Source organism: Lepidochelys kempii, chromosome 2 (assembly GCF_965140285.1).
Source record: "Lepidochelys kempii isolate rLepKem1 chromosome 2, rLepKem1.hap1, whole genome shotgun sequence".
Classification (NCBI taxonomy): domain Eukaryota; kingdom Metazoa; phylum Chordata; order Testudines; family Cheloniidae; genus Lepidochelys; species Lepidochelys kempii.
In genome coordinates this window covers 154505143-154527118 of record NC_136381.1, presented here as the reverse complement: position 1 = coordinate 154527118, position 21976 = coordinate 154505143, and the positions used below count along the sequence as shown (strand labels likewise).

General features: G+C 44.4%; 1 protein-coding gene across 2 annotated transcripts in view; it reads left to right on the top strand.

Annotated features, from left to right (window-relative positions):
- The first annotated feature begins 4800 nt into the window (after positions 1-4800).
- Positions 4801-21976, top strand: part of SLC39A6 (solute carrier family 39 member 6) — a 30612-nt gene continuing 13436 nt past the window's right edge. The window contains exons 1-6 of one of the 2 annotated variants that reach the window (XM_078851649.1): positions 4801-5024; positions 7281-7897; positions 13748-13928; positions 14190-14359; positions 18888-19100; positions 20308-20374. In XM_078851649.1, coding sequence (XP_078707775.1) covers positions 7286-7897; positions 13748-13928; positions 14190-14359; positions 18888-19100; positions 20308-20374 — 1243 coding nt within the window. In that variant the 5' untranslated portion in view covers positions 4801-5024; positions 7281-7285. Of the gene's footprint in view, positions 5025-5429; positions 5531-7276; positions 7898-13747; positions 13929-14189; positions 14360-18887; positions 19101-20307; positions 20375-21976 lie in introns of those variants that run through there. The other variant, XM_073332492.2, reaches the window with a different exon arrangement.

Sequence of the window (21976 nt, the reverse complement as noted above, 5' to 3'; positions counted from 1 at the left end):
TTCTCATGTGGATAGTTCTTTGAAAACTTCAGGTCAATAATGCACAGTAGTGTTCAAAAAGACTAACAATATTAGGAACTATCAGGAAAAGGATAGAAAATAATAAGAAAATATACTGCCACTATATAAATCTATGGTGCATCCACATCCTGAATATTGAATGTAGCTCGAGTCACCTCATCTCAAAAAGGATACAGTGGAACTGGAAAAGGTTCAGAGTAGGGCAACAAAGATGATCAGTGGTATGGAATGGCTTCCATACAAGAAGAGACAAAAAAGATTAAGGTTCTTCATCTTTGAAAAAAGATGATTAATGGGTGATACAATAGAGGTCTATAAAATAATGAATGGTGTGGAAAAAGTGAATAGAAAAGTGTTATTTTCCCTTTCCCACAATACAAAAAAGAGGGGTCACCCTATGAAATTAATAGGCAATGGTTTTAATACAAACAAGAAGGTGTATTTTTTCACACAATTCACAATTAACCTGTGGAACTCTTTGCCATGGGATGTGTTGGCCAAAAGTATAACTGGGTTCAAAAAAGCACTGAATAAATTCATGGAAGATAGGTCCATCAATGGCTATTAACTTTGTGCTTGGGGCAACCCTAAACGTCTGACTACCAGAAGCCAGAAGGGGGAAAACAGGTGGATCACTCCATCTGCCCTGTACACTCCCCCAGAAGCTCTAGTACTTGCCACTGTCAGAGACAGGATACTGGGCTAGATGGACCATTGGTCTGACCCAGTATGGCCATTATGTTCTTATATTAGCTGCTTGAGAGACGACAAAGGTAACTACCAGCAGGAGGGAGTAGGGAGATCTTCCCACAGTCTCCAACTGCCTGATGGTATGTGAAAATTTAAAAGACTTAAGCTGGATGGGAGAATAAATTCTGCTCCCCTTGACTCTACATATGAGGCTCAAAAGACCACCCCAGTGAGGTAGGAGATCAATACTCCTCCCCTCCCCCAAGAGCAGCTGAGGTAAAGTCACTCGAGTACCTGGACCCCGACCTCTGGGAAATGGGATAAAGGAATTTGGCTGTAGGGGAGGTCTGAAGAACCTGTCTTGCCCAATCCCCCTGTTATTAGAAGCAGTGCAAGGTTGAAATTCATTTCATAGGGAGGAAGCCGTTCCTTACTCCCTTTGGTCCAAAGAATTGCTACTTCTGGGGCAGTGGGGCAGCTGACCCCTTGAGGGACAAAGGGACACCACACACACTCCCTAAAAGCTGCATGGGATGTGGGAATCTGAGGATCAGGTCTCAAATTCACACCCAAAGATTTTGGGGGAACAAGGTTAAGAAGGGCATGTAAGAGCTCAGAGGTTCTAAGGAGAGAAATCATGAAGGATGTTTGTCAAACATCAAAAGACTCAATAGATTTTTTTGAAGGATATATCCTGGGCCAGCAGAATGTTTATCTGAATCGCTGAAATGTGAAATTATAAAGGTCATGTCAGAAACACCATCCAGGGATAGGGATGGCGAGTTGTATGGGCCTGTGATGCCCGGGGTCCAGGAACATTCAGGGCTGGGGGCCCTGCGCCACCAATGTTTGGAGCTCAGTCTCTCACCTGGCCCTGCCTAGAGCAGCCCCTGGCCCCTGCCTGCCCCCTCGCACGCCTCACCTGGGCCCCAGAGAGTCCCCCCTGCTGACCCAGAGGTCCCTGCCTGAATGAAAGCGGCAGGGCTCTGCCTCACCTGCCTGCTGCTGCCTACGGCTACAGCACAGCACAAGAGCAGTGCTGGTGGCAGGCTGAGGCAGTTGGCTGCTGCTGCTAAACCTCAGGAGGGGGAGGGGGCGCACACATGCTTGGCAGCCCTCCCCTCCCCCTGCACCCACCGGGAAGAGACACCGCCGAGGGGGCTTCTGGCGGGAGACAGCTGGAGTGGACCTCACCCACCTGAGCAGCTGCTGGGGCTTCCATGAATGTTTAACCCTGTGATCCTCCCCCCGCAGCCACCAATCCTGCCCAACGCCGGGCAAGGGGCAGCCCCATCCACTACCGAGGCTGTGGTGAGAGGCAGCAGGGGAGGAAAGAAGCCACAAGTGATAGCAGTCCTCTCCCCGTGCCATACCCCTTACCCCCTCCCAGAGGCTGCACCCCCTCCCTACGCAACCCCTCCTACCCCCAAACTCGCTCCCAAAGCCTGCACCCCCAACCCAGAGCCTGCATCCAAACTGTCCCAGAGCCTGTACCCCCACCCCTTCCCACACACCCCCTCCTGCACCCAAATCCCCTCCCAGAATCTGCAAACTCCCTCCTACACCCCCACACCTTGCCCCAGCCCAGAGCCTACACCCAAACTCCATTCCAGATCCTGCACCCCCTCCCATCCCCAAACTCCCTCCCAGAGCCTAGACCCCCACCCCAGCCCAGAGCCTGCACCCCTCACCCGCTCCTGCACTCCCACCCCCTGCCCTAGCCTGGAGCCTACAGCCAGCACCCAAATTCCATCCCAGAGCCTGCACTCCCACTCCCTTCCCACACACCCTCTCCTGCCCCCAAACTCCCTCCTAGAGCCTGCACCCCCACCCCTTGCCCCAGCCCAGAGCCTACACCCAAACTCCATCCCAGAACCTGCAACCCTCACCCCCTCCTGCACCTCTACCCCCTGCCCCTGCCCGGAGCCTGCACCCAGCACCCAAATTCCATCCCAGAGCCCAACCTCTCAACCGTCCTACACCCCAATCCCCTGCCCCAGACCAGGGCCTGCATCTCAGATCTCCTCCCCACACCCAAACTCCCTCACAGAGCCTTAGGCATGTGGGGGGGCGGAGTTCGGGGGGGGGCAGGCTCTGGGCATTCCGGGCACCACCAAAATTTCTACAAACCTGCCACCCGAGTCCAGGGAATAAACCTGTCCACAAAATAAGTCAAGGGTTCCCCAGGATGCTGCTCAAGCACACTAGTTACACTCAATTTTTACAGAGATGTAACAGATATGGCAATTTCCTACAATATACTTGAAAAACATTATTTAATTAAGTTTAAGTATCATTTGCAAATTTAACACCATTATTTGGGCTTGAATAGAGACAGGCAGTAGCTGGCTCCTTACAAAGGCAGCTTTGCCTCTCCTGGAATTGACACCTCATTTATTATTGGGAGTGGACTACATCCACCCTGATCGAATTGGCCCTGTCAACACTGGTTCTCCACTTGTGAGGTAACTCCCTTCCCTTCATGTGTCAATATATTGCCTGCGTCTGTAATTTTTTACTACCTGCATCTTAAAAAGCGGTGTTTTACGCACGAAAGCTTATGCCTAAATAAATCTGTTAGTCTTTAAAGTGCCACCAGACTCCTTGTTGTTTTTGTGGATACAGACTAACACGGCTACCCCGATAAGTATCTTTGCAGTCCATTGTATTAAATGCAAATATAATGTATTATTGTGCACTTGGAAAATCAACAGACTGCATTAAACGTGGCAGACAAGAATGGTAATTTGGGACATTACATGTGGAGTTCCTGGGAAGTAGCTATGGGAAGGTTAATGCAAATATCTTTATGCACAAATCCAGACTTTTGAAGCTATGCCCTGAGGAAGGGACCATTGTCTATTAATTACCTGTTCCCAGAATCTGAAGATCAAAGGCCCAAAAGCTTTATAAAGAAAAAGGCTGATCTGCCCTGTTCAGTATGCTTATTCTGAGCTGAGGCTGTTATGAACTTGTAAGGACAGAAAAACCCCAAGGTGGTTTGAAGGACTAACTCCTTTACCACAGCCTTTGTTGGAACTGGACAGGTGATCTCTGCTAAGCTTATTAGCATGATGGTAGATTTTTTGTTGTTTTCTCTGTAATGCTCTTACCTTTAGAAAAAAGTGTTTTCTTAGCAAGAGCTGTGTGGTAACTTGTAACTGCTAACAATTACATTAATAGCCTTTGAAGAGAAAGCAAAGCACAGATGCTGACTTGTTCAGGCAGTCTGGCTTGCTGGTGATATCATAGCGTAGGCAGGGAATTGTGCAGCCTGGGGGAAAAACTTAGTCAGGAGGGAGAGAGATGCCGAGAGATGGTGAGGAGATGGCTGAGGATCCAGGAGCCTAGACTGGGTGCCCTTGAAAGACCACAGAGAACACAGGGGTGGGTGCCCTGAACTGATACAATATTTATTAAGATTGTTTATAAACAATATTTATAAGCCATTACTAAAAAACCCTCACCCTATACACCTAAATCTTCCCCCACCCCACAATCCCATCCTCCCAAAAAGATTAAAAGGAACCTCTCCTCAGCACACACAACTCAAGAAAACACAATGGATGTGTCTAGGTCAACTTGTTTTAGAGTTATAATCAGCTAACAGTCAGAATAAATTCTAGAAAATAAATTACAGCCACGGCTTAAAACTATGACTAGGGCTTGGAGGGGAGGGCGACTCTTCCAAGCCCACTTGAGATGCCCCACACAGGCTGTGCAGACATCACAGCGCTGAAGTCAGGCTTTGCGGAGCTGTCAGAGTCGGTTCTGCCTCAGGGAGGTGTGGATCTAAACTGGGGAAAGCCGCATCCCGGCTCAGGCGGCCCACTAGGCACGTGCCTGGTACCCCCACTTCAGCTTGAACTGAACACAGTCCAGCCCCCAGGGTTACCAAGACAAATGGGGAACTGGGACCCGAGTGACACCGCAGCCAGCCTCCAGCCCAGGGACCAGCAGCAGCTCCAGCCGCCGTGGCGGTAAGAAGCTCCCTGGCTCCAGCCCACCAGCAGGGCGGGGCGGAGCGGAGCCGCACCCCACGACTCCGGGCACGCCAAGGCCTGGACCGCGGCTTCCCCCCTCCGGTCTTCTGGCTCCCGTGAGGGTGCGATCAGCAGGCGCCGGCCGCTCCCACGGCACCGCGAGTCGCCCCGCGCCTTATAACGCCCCCGCCCGCGCGCCTGGCCTTCCCTCCGCGCCCTGAGCAGCAGCGAGGCAGCCGCCAACGGCTCCCCAGCGCCCGCTCCTGCCCAGTCTCCCCAGCCGGACGGCGAGCGGAGCCGCCCCACCGAGCCGACACGCCGCCCAGGCAGGTTTCTCCTCCGCGACCGCCGGGACTCTGAGCCCCGCCGGGGCGCGGCACGACCCCGGGCCGCCCTCTAAGCCCAGCCCGCCCTCTAAGCCCAGCCCAGCGGCGCTGGGGCCGTTCCGCCTTCCGCGGGGTCTCCCGGGCAGTCGCCGCCGCCCAGGGGTCTCCAGCCCTGGCCCCGACCACGGCTGCCGAGGGGGACGCGCGAGCAGCCGAACCCCGCGCCCTGGAGCGGGCCCCGCAGGCACCAGTGGGAACGGGACGGGGCAGCGCGCTCGCGTACCCCGGGCCGCTCGCCCAACTGCCGCCGAGCCGGCGCGCGGCCTGCGTTCGCCGCTAGGGGGCGGGGCCCGCGGTTCCTGTGCCCATTGGCTCGGAGTCAACCCGTGACATTCCGCTACATCCTGATTGGCTGCCCGGCGGGCCGCTGGGCTTGGGAACGAAGCCGGAAGGGGAGAGGGCGGCGGGGGTGCGCTGAGGAGCCGGGGCGCGGGGCGGCTGCAGGAGGAGGTGAATTGTCCCCGCCGGAGCGGTGTGAGGGGAGGCGGGACCGGGCCGGGCCTGCGCGGCCGTGACTCCCCGGGGAGGCCACGTGGGCTGGTGGGGATGGCGCCCGCCTGTGCCGGGCTTGTTTGGCTCCTACTGCGGCCGGCCCGCGAGCCTCGGCCCCGAGCCCCGCCCGGCATGCGGGCGATGCCTGAGCGGGGCGCATAGGCGGAGGCCGGTCTCCTGCCTGGGGAAGTGCCCCGCCCAGCCGGCTGCCCGCGTGGGGATCCCGGCCCCCCGCACTCCAGTTGTACGGAGGGGAGCAGTGTCCTCCGAGCTGGGCCGGATCTGCCTTCGCGCTGCCTTAGCGTACTCACTCACTGATAGGCCCCAAGCCCCGGCGCCGCTGTTTGTCATATGTGCAATTAATGTGTCGTCTGAGTCGCACATCTGTCCAGGGCTGGCTTCACCTCTTCGCAATTTGTTTAATATTAGAAATGGACCAGATGCGGTAGGGGATTGGTCCGGGGTATTGGAGATAATTGGAGAAAAGTTGCATTAGATTGATAAGAGATGGACACGCTAATTTTGAAGTACAAATCTTAACTGAACGTGCTGTTGTTCATAGTCAGTGGGAAATTTAACTGAGTATTTTGTGTTCAGGGTCCATGGAGCATATGGGGCAACTTCTTCACAATATGAAGTAAACACTTTGTCTACTGCTTGTAAACTAAGATTCTGATACTGCAAATGCTCGTGCACAGGCTTCGAACAAAGCATCTGAGTAGTCCCATGATGTGTAAAATTAAGCACAAGCTTAAGTGTTTTAAAAATCAGAGTTTAAGGGTCTGAATCTGTAGTTCCTACCTTATGGCCGACGGGGCCGTTAAAAGTCCTGTCAGTGGTGCTGCCAAGCTAAGGCAGGCTAGTCCTACCATTTCCAACACCACGCCCCAGAAGCAGGCAGCAGCAGGTCCAGCTCCTGCCGGGGGGCATTGGGCACTGTGTGCTGCGCTGGCTCCGCACTTCCATTGGCCAGTTTGTGGCCAGTGGGAGCTGGAGAGGGCAGTGCCTGCAGGCAACAGCTGCGCAGAGTAGCTTGCGCACCTCCGCCTAGGAGCCAGACCTGCTGCTGGCCGCTTCCGGGGTGCAGGGTGGTCCGTGGTCCCAAGACAGGCAGGAAGCCTGCCTCTGCACCCCCGCAGTGCCACTGACAGAGAGCTGCCTGAGGTAAGCCTGTGGCCCAATTCCCTGCCCCTCCTCTGAGCCCCCCCCAAACCCAGAGCCCCTTCCTGCACCCAAACCCCTCATCCCCAGCCGCAGCCCTCACCCCCAACCCTGAGCCCCTCCCATACCCCAAACCCGTTGGCATCAACAGTTTTCTTCAACTGGGTTGCCACTGCTCTAAAACCACTGCTCTAAAATCTTCAGCAGCACAGTTTCCCCTACTGCAATGTTGAGTTTGGTCAAACGCTATCTTACAGGGCTGGTCTAAACACAGTTGCACCAATTTAACTTTAAACCAGTGTCGTTAAACTAGTTGAACTTCTGCGTGATGATGCTCTCTCACTGGTTTATGTTGGTTTAGCTTGCCTCTTGTAAATTTACCAACAAGCTAAACCAATATAAGCCAGGTTTCAACTGATGGATATTCCTCTTGCTATGGCACCTTTTCTGGTAATAATTCAGATCAGCTAAATTAGACAGTGAGTTGCACTACAGCACATATGTGCTGTCTCATAACTTTTTTTTGTCATTCCTTTTTTATAGGAAGCTGCAATGGAGAATGAGCTTCTGATGACCTTTCTTCTGTCATTTTGCATATTGTTCTGCAAAAGTCATCGTCATGAAGTAGAGCTGGCTACTGTTGCACAGACCTCTGAGAAATTAATTCCAGATAAGGCAGCTGGTGTCAACACTGACTTGGCAGCACTTATGCAGAAGCATCACCTTCAGGAACTTTTCCAACGTTATGGGGAGAACAATACTTTGACTATTGAAGGATTTAGAAAGTTGCTGCAAAACATAGGAATAGATAAAGTGAAAAGTATCACTATTGGCCATGATCACGATCATGATCATCATCTTCATCATAACCATGTTATGCTAAGCAAAAACTTAGAGAGAACAGATTGCCCAAATCATGAATCTGGTGGTATAAATAAAGATCCTAGTAATGGTCAGGCAAAGGAATTACAAAGAATAGAAAACGCTGAGCACAAGCAGAACTTGATAAGCAACAAAAACACTGTTATGGAAATAACTGCATATACCAACACCACTGCTACAGATGGCAATCCTATGTTACAGAATTCAGAAACCAGAGAAGTGAAGCCTGTTCATATAAGTCTAACCAGCCCCAGTGCCATGAATGTCACAGACAGCAGCAGTGTGAGTTTACTTGTTAATGGAAAAACTAATGAATCACTTCTTTCCCTAAGGGAATCGGAAAGAGGAAGTTACATGTATTATAAATTTAAAAACCAAAATACACAAGAAGTGAGACTAGTGTTCTGTACTCTTCTTGGGGGCATATCCCCATTAGAAGTGTGTTAGTATGGTTTGTCTTCCAGAGACATTCATTTAACTTCTAGGAATCTTGATGAAAGAGGTGTGTGTGTGTGGAATAGTTATGCATTCTGGTTTGTACACTGAGTTGTAATATTTGATTTATTTTTTTTAATCTTTCTGGTTTCTCTCTTTAGGAGAACATTTTAAGACTAGTTAATGTCTGACACAAGTATGTGAAAGTTTTTGATCCTTATAGGAAAACAATTACGTTTTCTTATGGTGTAGAAAAGGGTAGATAAAAAAAATTTAAAAACAAATAGTACTCTTTGAAAGTTTAACATTTCTATAACCATGCATATTGCTGAACTTATTCCAGGTAGGCTTACATTTTTCTGCTTCAAGTAAAAGGCTAGAATCACAGAATATCAGGGTTGGAAGGGACCTCAGGAGGTCATCTAGTCCAACCCCCTGCTCAAAGCAGGACCAATCCCCAATTAAATCATCCCAGCCAGGGCTTCGTCAACCCTGACCTTAAAAACTTCTAAGGAAGGAGATTCTACCACCTCCCTACGTAACGCATTCCAGTGTTTCACCACCCTCTTAATGAAAAAGTTTTTTCTAATATCCAACCTAAACCTCCCCCACTGCAACTTGAGACCATTACTCCTTGTCCTGTCCTCTTCTACCACTGAGAGTAGTCTAGAACCATCCTCTCTGGAACTACCTCTCGGATAGTTGAAAGCAGCTATCAAATCCCCCCTCATTCTTCTCTTCTGCAGACTAAACAATCCCAGTTCCCTCAGCCTTTCCTCATAAGTCATGTGTGCCAGACCCCTAATCATTTTTGTTGCCCTTCACTGGACTCTCTCCAATTTATCCACATCCTCCTTGTAGTGTGGGGCCCAAAACTGGACATAGTACTCCAGATGAGGCCTCACCAATGTCGAATAGAGGGGGGTGATCATGTCCCTCGATCTGCTTGCTATGCCCCTACTTATACATCCCAAAATGCCATTGGCCTTCTTGGCAACAAGGGCACACTGCTGACTCATATCCAGCTTCTCGTCCACTGTCACCCCTAGGTCCTTTTCCGCAGAACTGCTGCCTAGCTATTCGGTCCCTAGTCTGTAGCGGTGCATGGGGTTCTTCCGTCCTAAGTGCAGGACCTTGCGCTTATCCTTATTGAACCTCATCAGATTTCTTTTGGCCCAATCCTCCAATTTGTCTAGGTCCCTCTGTATCCTATCCCTGCCCTCCAGCGTATCTACCACTCCTCCTAGTTTAGTATCATCCGCAAATTTGCTGAGAGTGCAATCCACACCATCCTCCAGATCATTTATGAAGATATTGAACAAAACCGGCCCCAGGACCAACCCCTGGGGCACTCCACTTGACACCGGCTGCCAACTAGACATGGAGCCATTGATCACTACCCGTTGAGCCCGACAATCTAGCCAACTTTCTACCCACCTTATAGTCCATTCATCCAGCCCATACTTCTTTAACTTGCTGACAAGAATACTGTGGGAGACCATGTCAAAAGCTTTGCTAAAGTCAAGAAACAATACATCCACTTCTTTCCCTTCATCCACAGAACCAGTAATCTCATCATAGAAGGCGATTAGATTAGTCAGGTATGACCTTCCCTTGGTGAATCCATGTTGACTGTTCCTGATCACTTTCCTCTCATGTAAGTGCTTCAGGATTGATTCTTTGAGGACCTGCTCCAGGATTTCTCCGGGGACTGAGGTGAAGCTGACTGGCCTGTAGTTCCCAGGATCCTCCTCCTTCCCTTTTTTAAAGATTGGCACTACATTAGCCTTTTTCGAGTCATCTGGGATTTCCTCGTTCGCCACGAGTTTTCAAAGATAATGGCCAATGGCTCTGCAATCACAGCCGCAAATTCCTTTAGCACTCTCAGATGCAACACGTCCGGCCCCATGGACTTGTGCACCTCCAGCTTTTCTAAATAATCCCTAACCACCTCTTTCTCCACAGAGGGCTGGCCATCTACTCCCCATGCTGTGATGCCCAGCGCAGCAGTCTGGGAGCTGACCTTGTTAGTGAAGACAGGCAAAAAAAGCATTGAGTACATTAGCTTTTTCCACATCCTCTGTCACTAGGTTGCCTCCCTCATTCAGTAAGGGGCCCACACTTTCCTTGGCTTTCTTCTTGTTGCCAACATACCTGAAGAAACCCTTCTTGTTACTCTTGACAGCTCTTGCTAGCTGCAGCTCCAGGTGCGATTTGGTCCTCCTGATTTCATTCCTACATGCCCGAGCAATATTTTTATACTCTTCCCTGGTCATATGTCCAACCTTCCACTTCTTGTAAGCTTCTTTATGTTTAAGATCCACTAGGATTTCATCGTTAAGCCAAGCTGGTCGCCTGCCATATTTACTATTCTTTCGACACATCGGGATGGTTTGTCCCTGTAACCTCAACAGGGATTTCTTGAAATACAGCCAGCTTTCCTGGACTCCTTTCCCCTTCATGTTAGTCCCCCAGGGGATCCTACCCATCCGTTCCCTGAGGGAGTCGAAGTCTGCTTTCCTGAAGTCCAGGGTCCGTATCCTGCTGCTTACCTTTCTTCCCTGTGTCAGGATCCTGAACTCAACCAACTCATGGTCACTGTCTCCCAAATTCCCATCCACTTTTGCTTCCCCCACTAATTCTTCCCGGTTTGTGAGCAGCAGGTCAAGAAAAGCTCCCCCCCAGTTGGCTCCTCTAGCACTTGCACCAGGAAATTGTCCCCTACGTTTTACAAAAACTTCCTGGATTGTCTATGCACCGCTGTATTGCTCTCCCAGCAGATATCAGGAAAATTAAAGTCACCCATGAGAACCCGGGCATGCGATCTAGTAGCTTCTGCGAGTTGCCGGAAGAAAGCCTCATCCCTCTGGTCCAGTGGTCTATAGCAGACTCCCACCACTACATCACTCTTGTTGCTCACACTTCTAAACTTAATCCAGAGACACTCAGGTTTTTCTGCAGTTTCATATCGGAGCTCTGAGCAGTCATACTGCTCCCTTACATACAGTGCTACTCCCCCACCTTTTCTGCCCTGCCTGTCCTTCCTGAACAGTTTATAACCATCCATGACAGTACTCCAGTCATGTGAGTTATCCCACCAAGTCTCTGTTACTCCAATCACGTCCTAATTCCTTGACAGCACCAGGACCTCCAGTTCTTCCTGCTTGTTTCCAAGGCTTTGTGCATTTGTATATAAGCACTTGAGATAACCTGCTGATCACCCCTCACAGACGTTCCTGCCTGTGCTTCCTCCCGGTATCCCGCTTTCCCACTTACTCAGGGCTTTGGTCTCCTTCCCCCGGTGAACCTAGTTTAAACCTCCTCACTAGGTTAGCCAGCCTGCTCGCAAAGATGCTCTTCCCTCTCTTCATAAGGTGGAGCCCGTCTCTGCCCCAGCACTCCTCCTTCATGGACAGAAAGTAATTCATCCTACATAGAAATCAATGAGAGGCCTTGGAACTTAAGTATGGATTTTATGCAAGTTTCATTATGTATATTTACTAATCATCTTTGGTAAATGTAATCTGGTATAAACTTGTATTCTAGAGGTTGGGAGCCCTAAATTCTGTTCACCACTCTGCAATTGACTTACTCTTCTGTGATCAGGCAAATAAGTCTTGCTGTGCCTTACTTTCCCCTTTTAAAATGGGGAAAATAATCACCTTTGTAAAACATTCTCATTCTCTGGTGAAAGCTGCTGTCTGCGCTTTCTTTATTTCTGTAATTAGAGCTGCCGTAGATACTTGCATCTCTGTCCCTGAAAAATGATAATCCTCTCATTTCACTTTCACTTCCACTTCCCTGCTGCTACCCTGTATTTTCAAGTTGGAGCATGGTTTTGAGAAGGTGAAGTTTAGGTGGGATGGACCTGAGGTCAGGACAGGCAGATGATCTGAGGGAATGATGGGATCTACGAGGGGCTTGAAGCATGGAAGGGACATACGGGCACTGAGATATTCCTGAAACCATTCTGACAATAATATAAAATTTAGCTGGAAGCCTTAAGTGTAATGAAACTTAAAAAAAAACAAAAAACCCTTCAGTGTCTTTAATGCTTTTCCCATTCATTTCAATGCAGACTAAGTTTCTTCCTATCCTAACTTCTCCTGCTTCTTAGGGTAGGTCTACGTTACCTAAGCGATATCTAAGTCAATATAACTTATGTGGCTCAGGGGTGTGAAAAAGCCCTCTTCTTCGCCCAATCCCAAGCAACACAAGTTGCACGCTGTCCACACTGGCACTATGTTTCCTGCTGACATAGCTTCTGCTTCTCGCTAAGGTGGAGTAACTATGCCGATGGGAGACATCGGCATCGCGCATCTTCACCAGATGCACTACAGTGGCACAGTTGCATCGGTACAGCTGTGCCGATGTAGTGCTGTAGTGTAAACTTGCCTTTAGTAAGGACATGGTAGCTGTCATTCAGTGTCCTCTTCTGTAAAATGTAAGGCTTTTTTCCCCAAAAGAAGGCTTTTGTTTTTGACTATGTCCAATTAATTCTGAAGTATCTTGTTTTTGTTAAAGTAATATGTATATATTCACCCCACTACTACCTTCCACTGGTACTGTTGCACAGATTATTAAAATTCAATCACAAACATACCTTTTTTTTTTTTTTTTTTTTTTTTGAGTGCTGGATCCTACCTCTTTTCTTAAGAGGTGGGGGAGGTTTTGTAGAGGCAAACCCAAATGAAAATAAAATGTCTTTTCTCTTTCTTTTTTAAAAGGGGAAAGGGATGCTCATGGAACTGCTGGCTGGTGTCACTAAATAAAACCACTGTAATGAGAGCTTTTCCTACAGCCAAATCCTTCACCATTAAGGGCTTTAAAAATCAGCAGATCCTCTTTGAAGCCTATTTACCCTACTTGAGGTAGCTAAGCTAAATAGTTCAGGGTGTGTGTGTGTGCGCGCATAATCACAGGTTCTGAATTCAGTGTTGAGGCATATTTCATTTTTCACAAGCAGAGGAGAAACAAGGCTGGCAGCCCTACTAAAGAGGAATGACTAGACTTTTAAAGACTGCAAGTAGTGTGGAATACAAAGATAGTTGCAGGAAGAAACATGTTCAGAACATGACTTTCGATCGAAATGATGTGATTGAAAAGATTTATTACGAGCCTCTCATAAGAAGGCCTTCTTCCTCCAGCATGATTTCTGTCTTCCTTCAATTAGGAATGAGTCAGCTCATGCATCCAGCTGGCAATGTTGTCCAATTAACTCTCGAGTCCGGAGGCTGAGGCTAGCCCATGGAACGAGAAATGTACTGCTAGCATTGTCCACCTCCCTTAGGTGTATGCAACATGTACTGTAGACACAAGAAAGGATAGAATCTTGAGGGAGATTCGATTTCAGTGTCTTCAATGATGGGTATCTTCTTGGTTAGGGTGTAGTGAATAGAGGCTGCTTCCATCTACACACAAATTTGAACTGAAACAACAAAAGGTGTGAACTGATAGGTTTAACTGTTTTGGTGCCTGTGCATTGACAATTATTTCAGAATAAAACTTGCAAAAGTTTATTTAGCTGAAGTCAGCTTGTTACCAACCTTAGCGACTGACCTTGGCTAAAATTGATTTAACTATTTTAGGGAGGTGCTACTGTATTTTGAACTGGTATTGGACTGCTCTTGAAGTTTTTCTAGGATATGATAGTACTTCTGTTCTTATTCATCTTAAACTGGGTTTTTCTTTCTGCAGTGCTTCAATGTATCAAAACTGATGACGTCTCATGGAATAAGCACACAAGTATTGTTGACTGCTACAGAATTCAGCTATCTTTGTCCAGCAATTATTAACCAGATTGATGGCAAACACTGCATAATCCATGCAGCTAGTGAAAAGACTGAAAGCCCTCCAAAAAGCTATTCTTTGCAAATAGGTAGGTTTTAATTTCTTTTTAAATTTAGAATAAATCTTACCAACAATCATTCGCACTTGAAATTTGCTTCTTTTTATAGCTAATATAAATATTTAGATTCTAAACTATTATTTTTTCTTAGATACTTGACTTTTCTATATGCTGTACAAAGAGTTCTTTCTAGACACCCTTATCCTGGGGATTTTCTTAGTTATTAACGTCTAAATCAGTGTTTTGAAGAAAGCAAGCATCATCTGATATATTTTGTATTTCTCTTACCAGCTTGGATTGGTGGTCTTATATCAATCTCCATCATCAGTTTTCTTTCTTTATTGGGTGTTATATTGATACCGCTGATGAATCGTGTATTTTTCAAGTTTCTTCTAAGTTTCCTTGTGTCACTGGCTGTTGGGACTCTGAGTGGAGATGCTTTTTTACATCTCCTTCCACATGTAAGTATTTTTTACTCGTATTAAATCATTCATCTTAACTTGAAAAATGTTAGTGAAATATGGCTTTATTACCTTATTATCAATGTCAAGTGCTTTAGGAAGCCTACTAACACTTGGTTTGGCTGTCTACCAAACCTACTGGTTTATTGACATTAATGAAAACTTGTATTAACCTAATAAGAAAAAATGATCTACCTTCAAGTAATCTATGTAGAACTGTAGCTGCTGTTTCTGATCTGATTAGGATTCCCCACAACGCATGCAGTTGCACTATCATACATTGGTTTGCAACGTTCTTGTACATTACTCAGTGCCTCACACACAAGTTGCGCTTGTAGATCAGCAATTTAAAATCCTTTCGGTATTTTTTTTTTTCTTTTCACCCTCTTCCCCTACCTCCTGATTTTTTTTTTATTTTTTTTTAATTTTTTTTTTTGAGAAATAGAAATAGCTCCATTATCTCTTTCCAGTGTGATGGGAGAGAGATAATTACAACATTCAAATGCTGACATTGCTTATCCTCTGAATGGAGCATCTGAGAAATGCTGGGAACACAACACTTTGAGAGGTTTAATACCAGACCACTTACCCATGTGATGGGGTTGAAGAGACTCAACTTAGGTCAAGAATGGAACTGGACTAGAATCCCTATAAAATTCTGTCTCTAGGGACGTCTATGTGCCGGACTTATAGTACAGGGACAGTCCAACCCTGTGGTACGCTCCATCAGTAAAACTAAGTGTTATGCAGTGAGTTGAAAGCCTTGCTTTCTGTATGTGTAGGTTTTTCCTTACTCCCTTCAGTTAATTATATTGTTGACCTGTTTCTCAGATTCTGGAGGCACTTGGGCCTCTGTGCTTGGGGTGCAAGTATCCTGAAAATCCAGCATGCTTTATTGTATGTTCTTTACTTACAAACCTTATGGAAGACTGGCTTTGTGAAAGCAGTATTCTCAGTGATGCTTGAACCATACTTATGCTGCAATTAAGGGGTTGCTAATATATCTTAACTTGAAAATTTTCAAAAGAAGCAACAAAAGCAGCACTGCTGCTGAGTGCTATACGCTTCTTCATAAGAACCTCCACTAGCACTCTTCTCGTGTACAAAAGTGCTAAGTACTAGCCTTCAGGCCTAAATTCAGCAGTGTCGTAACTGGGACAGGAACTTGGGCGCATATATTAAGGTAGTTGCACTTGCACTGATTTGGCATTTGGTGGGTGGGTACAATAAGAGTAATTCTCTCACACCAGGGAGTGGAGCAGGAAAAGCAGGTCCTGATTAAGAACAGCTCTGACCCTTTTGTCAGGCTGCTTTTCTTTATCTTGCACCCTCCTGAAAGTTGCTTTTTGTGTTCCTGTGTTCCTTGATGTTCAAGATACATTTGTTTTTCACACTTAATGTCCGTTTAGTACAAGCTACACTACTTTAATGTTTACACTAGGGCTGTCAATCGCAGTTAATGCATGTGATTAACTCAAAGTAATCAGGATTAAAAAAATTAATCCCGATTAATCCGTTTTAATTGCACTGATAAACAAATACCAATAGAATATGAAACTTACTACGTATTTTTGGATGTTTTTCTACATTTTTAAATATATTGATTTCAGTTACAACACAGAATGAAAAGTTGACAATGCTCACTTTATATTATTTTTATTACAAATGTTTGCACTGTAAAAATGGCAAACAAAAGAAACATTATTTTTCAATTCACCTCATACAAATACTGAAGTGTAATCCTTTTTATCATGAAAGTTTAACTTACAAATATAGAATTATGTACAAAAAAATAACTGCATTCAAAAAATAAAACAATGTAAAACTTTAGAGCCTACAAGTCCACTCAGTCCTACTTCTTGTTCAGCCAATTGCTAAGACAAACAAGATTGTTTACATTTACATGAGATAATGCTGCCTGCTTCTTATTTACAATGTCCCCTGAAAGTGAGAACAGGCATTCGCATGGCACTTTTGTAGTCGGCGTTGTGTGGTATTTATGTGCCAGATATGCTAAACATTCGTATGCCCCTTCATGCTTCGGCCACCATTCCAGAGGACATGCCTCCATGCTAATGATGCTCGCTAAAAAATAATGCTTTAATTAAATTTGTGACTGAACTCCTTGGGGGAGAACTATGTCTTCAGCTCTGTTTTGCCCACATTCTTCCATATATTTCGTGTTATAGCAGTCTTGGATGATGACACAGCACATGTTCTTCATTTTAAGAACATTTTCACTGCAGGTTTGACAAAACACAAAGAAGGTACCATGTGAGATTTCTAAAGATAGCTACATCACTCAACCCAAGGTTTAAGAATCTAAATTGCCTTCCAAAATCTGAGAGGGACGAGATGTAGAGCATGCTTTCAGAAGCAACATTCTGATACAGAAACTACAGAACCCGAACCACCAAAAAAGAAAATCCACCTTCTGCTGGTCACATTTGACTCAGATGGTGAAAATGAACATGCATCGGGTCCGCACTGCTTTGGATGGTTATCGAGCACAACCAGTTATCAGCATGGACGCATGACCTCTGGAACGGTGGTAGAAGCGTGAAGGGACATATGAATCTTTAGGACATCTGGTACATAAATATCTTGCAGCGCTGGCTACAACAGTGCTATGCAAAGGCCTGTTCTCGCTTTCAGGGGACATTGTAAATAAGAAGCAGGCAGTATTATCTCCTGCAAATATAAACAAACTTGTTTGTCTGAGCAATTGGCTGAACAAGAAGTAGGACCGAATGGACTTGTAGGCTCTAAAGTTTTACATTTTTATTTTTTGAATGCAGTTATTTTTTGTACATAATTCTACATTTGTAAGTTAAACTTTCCTGATAAAGAAATTACACTACAGTACTTGTAGTAGGTGAATTGAAAAATACTATTTCTTTTGTTTTTTACAGTGCAAATATTTATAATCAAAAATAAATATAAAGTGAGTACTGTACATTTTCTATGCTGTGTTGTAATTGAAATAAATATATTTAAAAATGAAAATATCCAAAACTATTTAAAGAAATGGTATTCTATTATTGTTTAACAGTGCGATTCATCGTGCAATTAATTTTTTTTAACTGCTTGACATCCTTAGTTTACACTCATTTTCCAACCCACTTACACTGTGACTATTGCATTTGATCCAGAGTGTTTTATGGGAGTTGTACCATGCTTATATAAGGTCTGAATCTGGACCTCAGGGGATTTCCTCTTTCATACTGGACAAGAAACTATACTTTAGGAATGCATTGGGGCTTTTTAGGGGAATGCACCTCTACCTCAAAATTTGACCTAAGGAATTAAATCTGGTCAGAAACTCTAGATTTGTGTATCTCCATCTGGAAAATTTACTACTATACAACTGAGAGTGAAAATGAGTAAATTTATCATTGTTATCAAATTTTTCCCTTATGATTTTGTCTTGTTCAAATAGGTGTCATTTTATTCTCTCTGCATGCCCTCCACTCCCACTCCCCCGCCTCCCCCAAAAAGCGCAAAAAAATGCAAAATAACTTTCACACTCCTATCAAGACTACTTTGGGAATAGAGTTGACTTGTTTAACTGCTGCCCTAGATCCAACATACCTGGCAAAAAAATGGGAGAGGGAATAGTTTGATTTTTAGTGCTAAACAGTCGTCTTTTTAGAGCACTTATAATGCAATACCTAGATTTTTGTTTTCCCCGATATTAAAATTCAGTCTCCATAATGGTGCTTCTGTCAGATGGTTTATTCATTATACACCCTTGGATTCACCTTAACACTAATCTGCCTGAGTTGTGGGATCTTTTTTTAGCTAGCAGATTATTTTGATCCTTTCTGCTCTATTTAACCAGCGATTTATTTATTGTCATAGGAAGTGAATGCCATTTACTGTTTCAAAACATAAATTTAATCAACGTGTACATTAAACAAAATTACTGTTGCTGCCACCTCAAAAAATATATTGGCAGCAGAATTTTCTGGAATAAGACAAACTCATGAAAAAGTTAAGCAGAAGTCCTTCTCTCCTGCCCTGAAAGCTGCCCAACTTTGGTTCAAGTAGCCTCCCAATGGGGGAGAGCCCCAGAGATGGGGTCCTCTGAGAGCAGGCAAAGGCTTGGGTCACTATTGTGTGGTCTGTATTAGAAAGGAATGTTCCTAGCTTTTTTGTCAGCTATAGATGAGGCAGTAAAAATGGTGGTCTGGGCCACCACTACTAGCTGAGGATTTAGCAAGAGCATCCTAATGTTGCAAACCATTCTAATGAAAGGTGCATATGCACACTTGGTAGAGGGTGATGGCTGGGTCTGCATGTACTCTTTAAATATTTCCCTTTACCCACAAACATCACAGCCGTTTAATCCATTTTGAGTTGTTTTCATTTATAGTTCTTTCTCACATTTAAGAAAGTAATAAGATTTGTCTCTGGAATCAATAAAAATGAGCCACAGAGCACCTTTCAGTTTTTTCTTCTGTTGTACTGAAATTTATCCTGAATTAGTGGAACTTGAATTTTTATTTTTTTTTTGAATTTCCCTTAGTCTCATGGAAATCATCACCATCACCACGAGAAACTTTTACTTGAACAAAATAAAGATGCCCTGTTCAAGCATCTTGTCTTTCAAAGTGTAGAAGAAACTGCTTATTTGGATTCCACATGGAAAGGACTGACAGCCCTTGGAGGCCTGTATTTCATGTTTCTAGCTGAGCATTTGATCACTTTAATTAAGCAGTTTAAAGACAAGAAGAAAAAGGTAGGGAAATTACATTTTTGAAGCCTCATTGCACTATGTAATAGTCGTGTCTGTGGATATTAAAATTAGTCTTTTGTAGAGAGCAGCTTGTTGATTAGATTTGGTACCTAATGAGGAATGTGCTCACAACTCAATTTTTGCTTATAAGTGTATAGTACTATACTTTGGGTGATCCTAACCATCTTTCCTCCTTCAGAGTAGACATGTATTTATATTCCTAAAAAGAATTCTGTTAACTGTTTTCTTGCACAAGCAGATAATTCAGTCTGCATCTTTCAGTTGTTTACCTTGAAGTTACAGTGAAAGACCTGATTTACAGTGAGTACCATCTTAAAACAACAAAAACCACATCATTCTCCTCCTCCTCCCTCCAAAAATCCCAGTGATTACTATATTGGGATTGTTATGGTAGTCCTTACACTTACATCATTGGTGTTATTCCTATTCTAACTACTGTGGGTGTAAATGTTATTTTACAAAATGGTGCCCACTGTAGCAAGCTGCATAGTGTAAAAATGGGTAAGAAATCATAGAATAGCAGGGTTGGAAGGGACCTCAGGAGGTCATCTAGTCCAACCCCCTGCTCAAAGCAGGACCAATCCCCAATTTTTGCCCCAGATCCCAAATGGCCCCCTCAAGGATTGAACTCACAACCCTTGATTTAGCAGGCCAGTGCTCAAACCACTGAGCTATCCCTCCCCCCAATACTCATGAGGTTGGCAGGATCAGTCTCCATAACTACAGCTAAAGTTCTTTGCTCTTTGCAAGGTACCTCTGGGCAAATAGTTCCCAGGCAGAGCAGATACTTGGTTTTCATCATGTTTTAAAGAGACATTTGTTTAAAATTTGAGTATGCGTTAAACACTACAATAGGGAAAAAATTGGCATTTTGTGAGGCTTTAGAAGTGTTTCAAGTATAAAGTGGAACTATAGTTACTGTGTAATTCTGTATAAATCCTTATGCCTGCTCATTGTGACATTTTTTTTCCCTCTGTACCCTAGCTAATTCTTTGCCTTTTTACTCTACTTCTTACTCTGCTTCTGCTGACGTTCTAGTCATCTTCCTGATTATGTATTCTTTGGATATCTCCATGCTGTCCTCTTGATTTTCATGCTGCATAATTTTATAAATATACTGTGTATTGCTCATGTATATCCTGAAAAATAAGTAAAATATTTATAACTTCAATTTTTCTTTTGGAGTCAGAAAAAAAATGAAGATGCAGAAAGTAAGAAGTTTTCAACAAATGAAGAAAAATTAGATGCAGATTATCGTAAGTCTTAGTAATACTACTGCACAATTGTATCAATCAAAAGGGTAAAGAATCTTTTCTATGCTATTGAAGGCTCATTGATCCTTTCACTTACTGTTGACTGGATCACTGTGTAGCTAGGTTAATTAAATCTTTCCTGAAACAAAATCTTGATACACGTTGGTATGCAGAGGATTGACCCTAAGTAAGTTGATTTTTAACCTTTTTTTAATGTTGATAGGGGTTCGAAGTAGTCCATGTGTTTTCTGAATTTTTAAGCTTCTACTCTTGTGATACAGGATTGAGCACTGGAAATCAAAACTGTTCTGTTTAAGCCCTTCTGTCTACAGAAGTTTAAGATGCTTATGCATCTACCAATTTCTAGACTAATAGTACCTGTAACTCTATGGAGGAAGGATTTTTAAGAGTCCCTGTGTCAAATCTGGTATCAAAACGTAAGCACTCAAGCTTACATATTTCAAATACCCGAGGATTTGATTTTCAGAAGGGCTGAGCACCCACAATTCGAGATGAAGTTAATTGGGGAGAGGGAAGCTGCAGGTATTCAGCATTTCTCCAAATCAGACCATTAATGAAAACACCTTAAAAATTTCATGGAACAAGAGTGCCACCAAACGTCCAGATCTTCTGGTACAAGTTTACAATAAAACATTGAGCTTTTTGATTTTTATAGGCTGATTTCAGTACTGTGTGTGCTCGGCTACTGAAATATCCACTATGATAAGCACTTGGATTGTAAGGTAGGTGTAAACAGGGCTTGTGTGTGTGTGATATATTAACATTAAGTAATCTCATTCTGGGTTTTAAATTACAGTGTGATCAAAATACCTCATTCTCAGCAAGAGTGAGATTAAAGCAATTCTGAGGTGAAAATATAATTATAAAATGTCTTGCATATTAGTGTGATTATTTGCTGGAGGGGAGTTCATGTCAAAAATTTGTCCAAGTACAGCAGTGTTCTGTCTGTGAACAAATATACACCTCCTTGGTGAAAGCCCACTGAAGTTGGTGGATTGAAAGCATAGATGAAGTTGACTTATGCCCCTTTGCCTCACTCCTTTAAGCCCTGGACTTCATATTCTCTAGTTACCCCATTAGAGGTTTTAAGATGTGCCCTTATATGCCTCTGTTACTTCCTCTGTGGACTTCCTCTCTCTCCTCTTGATCCTATTGCAAGGCTGAATCATATACTCAATTGAAAAAAATAAATGGGGATTTGGGTTTATTTCTGTTTCTATGTTCAGGGTTAGAAGGGTTACTTTCACTTTTACTGCTTTAACTCGTTTTTCAGACTCTTGAGCAAAACACCATCTCAGAAGCATTTCTTGGAATCAAAATGTATGAACTGCTCCACCGAGTAGAACAGTACCAAAATAGTCAGTTTAAAAAAGGAACTTTGTTCAGTTTGCAGGGACCCCAAATCGCATGGGTGTATCTCCTGCAATCATATTATATGGAGACAGCACTTTTTATCTGTAGTTAACAGGAGATGTTGTTTCTGGCATGATAAATTATCTCTGGCTTCTTTTAACTGTATTTTTTTCTCCAATTTTCTGTCTCTTGTTTTTTAAGCACCTCAAGCATCTAACACTGACTAGAACT